This window comes from Sesamum indicum, linkage group LG6 (assembly GCF_000512975.1).
Source record: "Sesamum indicum cultivar Zhongzhi No. 13 linkage group LG6, S_indicum_v1.0, whole genome shotgun sequence".
Lineage (NCBI taxonomy): Eukaryota > Viridiplantae > Streptophyta > Magnoliopsida > Lamiales > Pedaliaceae > Sesamum > Sesamum indicum.
The window spans coordinates 3254710-3262448 of record NC_026150.1 but is presented as its reverse complement, the minus strand read 5'-3'; the positions used below and the strand labels follow the sequence as shown (position 1 = coordinate 3262448).

At 33.2% G+C, this 7739-nt stretch overlaps 1 protein-coding gene across 1 annotated transcript; it reads left to right on the top strand.

Annotated features, from left to right (window-relative positions):
• On the top strand, positions 7 to 3793 carry LOC105163533 (nucleolar complex protein 2 homolog). The gene is made up of 8 exons (XM_020695098.1): positions 7 to 446; positions 1158 to 1550; positions 1852 to 2181; positions 2263 to 2469; positions 2571 to 2657; positions 2866 to 2960; positions 3045 to 3161; positions 3300 to 3793. The coding sequence occupies exons 1-8, from the start codon at positions 15 to 17 to the stop codon at positions 3583 to 3585; spliced, it is 1947 nt and encodes a 648-aa protein (XP_020550757.1). The 5' UTR covers positions 7 to 14; the 3' UTR covers positions 3586 to 3793.

Genomic DNA, 7739 nt, shown 5'->3' with positions numbered 1-7739 from the left:
TGATAACTAGTGCTATGGTTGATTCCTGGTGTAATGAAATCCGTGATGGGGCAAAGTTGGGGGCTGTCCGTTCTCTTCTGAGAGCTTTTCGCAGTGCTTGCCACTATGGTGATGATGGTGGTGATGACCCAACAGCAAAGTTTAGTACCATGTCTAGCAGTGTTTTCAATAAAATAATGTTGTTTGTTTTAAATGAAATGGATGGAATTCTTCGGGGATTGTTGAACTTACCTCCTTCGGGGGGGAAAAGGGAGATGGTTATTGATCTGATGACTACAAGACGATGGAAGAATTACAATCATTTGGTGAAGTCATATCTTGGGAATTCTCTGCATGTTCTGAATCAGATGACGGATAACGAAATGATAGCATTCATGTTAAGGCGTCTAAAGTACTCATCTGTATTTTTGGCTGCTTTTCCAGCTCTCTTAAGGAAGTACATTAAGGTATCCCCTAACTTGCGGAATAGTTGTCAGTCTGACCTGTTTTAAGCATTCTCTTAGAAATGATTTATGCTGAATTGGTTTAATTCAACTGTACAATCGTCCTAGGATGTATATGAAAAGGAGAAGGAAGAGACGACAGATAATGGAACATATTATAATCCGTTTAGTGTCTCACAATTGTTTATCAATGAAATCGTTATGTTCATTGAAAGCTTCATATCTGGAATCCTTTAAGCTAACGGCTGCCAGCAAATAGTCACACTTTTACAATCTGAGTGAACAATGTAAATTTTGATTGTTTTACTTTTAGCTCTTTACCTACTATGTCATATATATGATTTTAGTTCTGTATTATTACAGTATGGGCTTAACAAAAGGTATATAATTGGATTAATGGAGTATTTGTTTGCATTACAGTGACCCTGAGCAATCATTTTCTGAGTTGTGCAATAGTGCTTTTAGTCATAGACTTAAAGAGAAACGTTAAAAGTAACTTTGTAATTGCTTGTGCAAGTGAATGAACTTGGCCTTCTAACTTACGTCTCAAAAGTCCATTATGTAGCCCCCAGGTTGGTAAGAGTGTATATGCCATAAAAACTGAGAACTGAGATTTATTGCTTGACTTAATGATTTGGCTTCTATAAACTGAGCTAGTAGCTTTTTTAATTGGTACAAACATCAAGTTTTATGCAGATATTATAATATTTTCAGGTTGCTCTTCATTTCTGGGGTACTGGGAGTGGTGCACTTCCAGTTGTCTCCTTTTTATTCTTAAGGGACTCATGCATACGACTCGGTTCTGACTGCCTCGATGATTGCATCAAAGGAATGTATAAAGCGTATGTCTTGAATTGCCAGTTTGTTAATTCAACAAAGTTGCAGCATTTACAATTTCTCGGTAATTGCTTTACTGAACTTCTTCGCCTGGACATTCCATCTGCATATCAACATGCCTTTGGTTACATCCGGCAGTTAGCAATGATATTGAAAGAAGCACTTTCATGTTCCACCAAAAAGAAAAAAACTAAAAGCAAGGGGAAGGAAGAACCTTCAAGTTCTAAAAAAGAGAAGGGGAAGGAAGCACCTTCCAGTTCTGCAAAAAAGGTATGGTGTCAGATAATTATGGATTATCTCTTACTTCTTCATCCTTATTTGTTATATTGCTATTATGCATTCATGGTTGTCTTTTAGTTCGGTTCATCTTTCTGCAATCATATTGTGTAGCATTTAGCTTATCTGCTTTGTTATAGATGTTTGAAGATGTCTTCCTAGGTTAAGGATAAGAGATTAATTGTTCACTGATACATTTTGAATTTTAACTGGATGCTATGTACATGAACTTTTCATAAGGGCATGCTTACTATCCACCATTCATTTTCATCCAATTTTATCCTTCTCCTCACAGGAAACATTTAGAAAGGTTTATCAGTGGAAGTATATAAACTGTCTGGAGCTCTGGACTGGAGTTGTTTGTGCATATAGCTCAGAAGCTGAGTTGGCGCCCCTTGCTTATCCATTGACTCAGATTATTACTGGAGTAGCTCGTTTAGTTCCTTCTGCTTGTTATTTCCCCCTCAGATTGCGCTGTGTGAGAATGCTCAGCCGGATTAGTGCTGCAACTGGTACTTTCGTTCCTGTTTCTCTGCTTCTCCTAGACATGCTAGAGATAAAGGAATTGCGTAAACCTCCCACAGGAGGAGCTGGAAAAGCAGTTGATTTATTTTCTATCCTGAAGGTACTCTTAAAAACTGTACTCATCCATAACACATGATCATTTTTACAGTCTCTAATATGAATATGCAATTTTCTGGAACAGGTTAGCAAATCTACATTGAAAACCCGAGCATTTCAGGAGGCTTGTGTTTTCTCTGTAGTCGAGGAGCTCACCGAACATCTTGCTCAATGGAGTTACTCAATTGCTTTCATGGAGTTGTCTTTTATTCCTAGTGTTAGGTTGCGAAACTTCTGTAAATCCACAAAGGTTGAGAGGTTTCGTCGAGAAATGAGGCGCCTCATTCGTCAGGTTTATGATATGACCACTGTTGATGATATGTGGTGATTCTATGTTGCATTTAGCTGTTAAAACTTAAACTTGCACTAATTTATATTGTCTAAATTCCATAGATTGAGGCGAACACTGATTTTATTAATAAGAAGCGGACAAAGATTTCATTCTTGCCAAATGACCCTGCAGCTGCATCTTTCCTCGAGGTTTGAACATCTGTGATGTTTTTTTTCATATATAAATTTGCTGCTATTTTGATCTGAGTTTGCATTACTAGTTAATCCCTCTAAATGTTACCCATGCTCGAGCATAAGCTGTTGCACCAAACTAATTGATTGGTCTTGTAATACCCACTGAATATATATTCATTCATTTATCATAAATACCAGTTACTTATTTTCCACTGTATACTAGGATGAGAAAAAGTCAGGTGCCAGCCCCCTGTCGCAATATGCTGTCACTTTACGCCAGAGAGCACAGGAAAGAAATGATGCATTGATGGAATCCAGGTTGATAACACAAGTCATATTTTTAACTGTATGGCGTTTTGAAATTTTATCTGTTCAGACCCTTATAAGATGCATTTTGTCTAGTGTGCTCGTTGGAGATCACTCATCCAAATTTGGAAATGAGATAACATCAGATGATGAATATGACAATTCCGAAAATGAAGAGAGTAATGGTCTTTTGCTACCTGGGAAAGATTCCAAGTACTCTCTCTCTCTCTCTCTCTCTCTCTCTCTGTCTGTGTGTGTGCTCTCTCTCTCTCTCTCTCTCTCTCTCTCTGTCTGTGTGTGTGTTTCTGCACACGCTTATGTGCTTGCTGACTTGTATTGTTTGGCTGGTAGGCTTACGCATCAGAAAGATGTTAAAAAGAAGAAGAAGAAGAATATTGAACCCCTGGAAGAGACAGCTCTCGATGAGGACATAATCGAGGATTTCATACTCAGCTCCGACGAAGATGATAATCCAGTAAGCGGCACTGTCGAGGAAGAAGACAGTGAGCCTGAGGCTGCGGCCCCAGCCCAGCGCAACAAGAAACGAAAACAACCCATGGAGATGTCAAAAGACAAGGCAAAGCTTCGGAATAGTAAGTCAAAGAAGATGAAGAAGAAGGCCCAGGGTAAGTTGTAGTTTTCTCAAGTTTGCATGAGCCAATTTGGTATTCTATTTTACACATTCCTATATGATTTAATTCGATCAAATTACATCATACATAAGTTGGTATATCAAATCCCCATATTTTTTCTTCCAGCACAATCATAGTATAGATTCTAGTCATACTGTCATAGCCTCTTTAGAATGGATATGTCCTTTTATCCAAGGGTTAATCACACTTAAATCCCTTCTAGAAAAAAGTAAAATTACATTTTACCTCAAAAAACCTTTAAAATTACACTTGCCATCTCGCTAAAAATTTTCTGTTTACAACTTTAACCCTTTTGTAGTGTTTGGACTGATGATCTTGGCAAAAAGATATTGTAATTTTGCATTTTATTCAACATTAGGTATAATTAGTTTTTGTTTTCATTCATCAGCGGCCATTTATCTCACGCCAATAATTTGGGAACATTGTTTTATTAAAATTACCAGACTTTGACGTTATATAAAACTATATTTACCCTCTTATAAGTGTGAAAATATTATTACAATACTTTTGTTAATTAATTATATAGAATGTTGAATGTCGGATCAAATTGAAAGTTTATAAAAATTTAAATAATATAGTTTTTACCTTTCAAAATATATATATGTTAGTTGTGAAAAGATAAAGGTTGTGGGAAGTTATTTAGAGAAAATAAGGAAAGAAAAATAAACATGGAAGTTGAAAGAGAAAAATTGGAGGTTGAGAAAAAGGAAAAAAAAAAAAAAAACTATTCAAACAATTCAAAAATTGCAAACCAAAAAAAAATCAGATTCAAAAAGGTGTTCTTCAATTATAATAAGTCAAACAGATGCTGTAGATTTCAAAATAATATTTCTCGTACTTCGTCTGTAGGACAGACATATGAATTAACCACTTTAAGGAATCTTGGTTCAATTATAATCTACTTTCCAAGACCTCAACACCTACAAACTCCAATTTGGAAAAAGAAGAAAGGGTAAAGGGATACATACGATTTAAGTATTATAATCGTGCAACTGAAGTTCACGATTACTTTAAAAAGCACATTATCAGCAAAAAGTGTAAAGAAAAAAACAGAAAACAACTTAGTTGAATTTTTGTACAACCAACCAAAGTCCTACCCTTTTTCTCTATTGCCCAAAATGACATCAAGATTAATACAAACGTAAACCTAATATTGAATTTTCATGCAACGTTAGTACAAGCTTTTGCCCGTCCTTCCCGTTCCTAAATGCGTTATTTATACGACGGGTTCTTTTTTTTTTCAATAAAACAAATTGTTCGATTGATTTACTGGTTCCACTAAAAATTCTCATTTTCTAAAGCGAAGCATAGTATGTTTTAAGCGAAAAATGCCTCTTATTTCGTTTTAAGTTAAGTAATTTATTGATTTAAAACTTAGTATTTTTGTTCTTGATGGACGGTTGTGTTTTTAAATGAAGTCTATCTTAATTGAATTAACACTTCCCAGATTAGGTTAGGCTGTTTTAGCTGAGCTAGGGGGCTGAGGCTCTGGATGCCCTAGCGATTGGCATATGGGAGAATGGGTGGTCCTATCTTTTTCGTTTAAACTAAAAGGAAAAAAGGAAATATTTTTTCTTGCATACTAAAAAACGAATGATCCTCTTGAACTATACATATGTGGCATACTTAAATGCGTACACGCAATTAATTTAAATTTTTAAGAAAATTATATATTTTTAAATAAATAAAATATTAAAAATATAAAAATAAAATTGTGAAAAAATATTGAAAAAAATGAGAGAAGAAAAAAGGGTGTGGTAGTGGAGAAGAGAGGAAATGGGAAGTCAAGAAGAGGAAAAAAAAAAGATTAGTAAAATATATATAAAAAAACAAGATTGATAGACCATAAAATTAAAAACACCAATAAGGTGCTCTTCAATTATATAAATATGTAAAGAAAATTTAAACAAAAAAAAAGAACGTGCTCAAACTATAATTATATCATATTGATAAAATGTTTGGCTAAATTTATTTAAAAGATATTATATCTCATACGTGTTAAAAGATGTTTCTAAAACTTATAAGATAACAGATTGTATTTTAAAATTAAGTTCGTTAAATGTTTTGATAAAATAAATTTTTTCCGCATTTGTAACTAATTTAAGAAAATCTGTGAAGATTTTAGAAATAAGTTGGCAACTCTTTACTCTTTTTTAAAGAGTTTATAAGCCCCTAAAATCTTATTTTTAGAGCTTATAAATTTTTCTATTAAAACTTTCATAAAATATTTTAAAATTTTTATTAACTCATCGGAATTGACCTTCGGAGTCATATAATAATACTATTGGATGTCGATTGCATCACACTCAATCTTTTTATCCGAATGTACTTATCAAACTTCATATTTGATGTATGGAATGATCTAATAAATTATTTTGGTTACAAATGGATAAATAAAATAAGTGCTCCTAATTATTAAAAAAAAAAACAAGTGAAAAAAACAATTGGAGGAGACAAAACCTAGAAAAGATACTGAATATGGGAAGGATATATTCCTTGTAATTAATTTTTTTTTTTTCCTTTTGCCCTAAAATAAAATGATTGCACGGAGTCCGAGGTGGACAGGGGTGGGTTCACGTGCGGTGCTGTCTTCGCCACGAGCGCGGTTCTCTGTTCGCTGCCAACAAACATTTGTTCTTTTCCCTGCACCTGCGGACCCACTTTCGTCATTTCATTCGCGAACCCCATGGTTTAACCTGCACCGTCCGCATCACAGCCGTTGCTTGCGTGTGTTAAGACAGTGTTTGGCACAAGCAGTACACACGCGAAAAAATAGTACTCCAAGAACATTGATTTTGAGAAAAAAAAAAAAACGAGAAAAAGGAAAGAAAAAACTGCAAAAACATGATTCAGATTTTCTCTTCTTTTTTTTCTTTCAACGATTAATGAGATGAACTTTGAGAAAACAGATTTGCAAAAAAACACAATATCCATATGTTTTTTAATGAAAAAAATAAAAACAAGTAATTTCCTGTAATATTACAAATAAACAAATTATTCTCCTGTAAAAAAAATGTTAATTTACCTCCTTATTCTTCTATGAAAAAGAAAAAGCAAAATATCTCCCTATATTTTTTAAAATAAAGCAATTTACCTTTTTAGAATAAAGTTAAGTTGCTTTATTTTGAATAATATAAGGAGGTAAATTAATATTTTTTTGTTAAAAAAATATTTTATTTATTTTCAATATCACAAATATTAAATTACATTAAACATGTTTCTTAATTATAGATTGAGAGAATATTATTCGTATCCTAGGCCAATTTTACTTTTTAGACGTGCCTAATTTCTTTTAACGTTCGACCATAGCAAATTTATTTCATTCTTGATTAGCTATCTAATGCCCTTTGAAAATATTAATTTAATTTCTATTGTTCTTCCATTTTTCAGCTCGTCCAAACATATTGGATTATTTTTAAGCTTTTTTATAATTAGTATAACCACATTATGTGTATAAATTAAATTTATTCTTGTAATTACTATAATATTTTTTATTTTATTTATGTATACACACGAAATATACAAAAATTATGTTATTAATTTTATTTTTTTTTAAATTATATATATGACATACATATGTGAAATGTAATGGAAAATGCGACAAGAATTGCAATAGAGAAAATCCAATTTGCAGAGATTACATGAAAAGAATTTGTACAAATAGCATATATATGTTAAAATGAAATGGGACATGCCACATTATGTGGAATAATAAAGACAATTTGCTTGGAATTAATTATAGAATAAATGTGTTACATTTAATATGTGATTAATCACTTTTTTTGAATTGTACATCTATCACATGACAAGTTCATTATATTTGACATATAATTTGTTTATGTCTAGTCAAACCTAATTAAATTTCTCGGAAAGCACAAAATTTTTTTGTCCTAACCAGGTTTGAACAACCAAACAAATCACAAAGCAGGTGTATCGCACTTGCGATGTGATCGGTCACTTTTTCTAAATTGTACATCATTCACACGACAACTGTATTGTGCTCCAAGTTCAATTGAGTGCGGTTGGAGCTATAATTTCCTTGAACACACAATGTGGAATGTGCACACTCCATGTGGGCCAATGAGCGGATGACACGTGGCGGGCAACTTACCTCGTTACGTTGAGGCATGCATGAAAG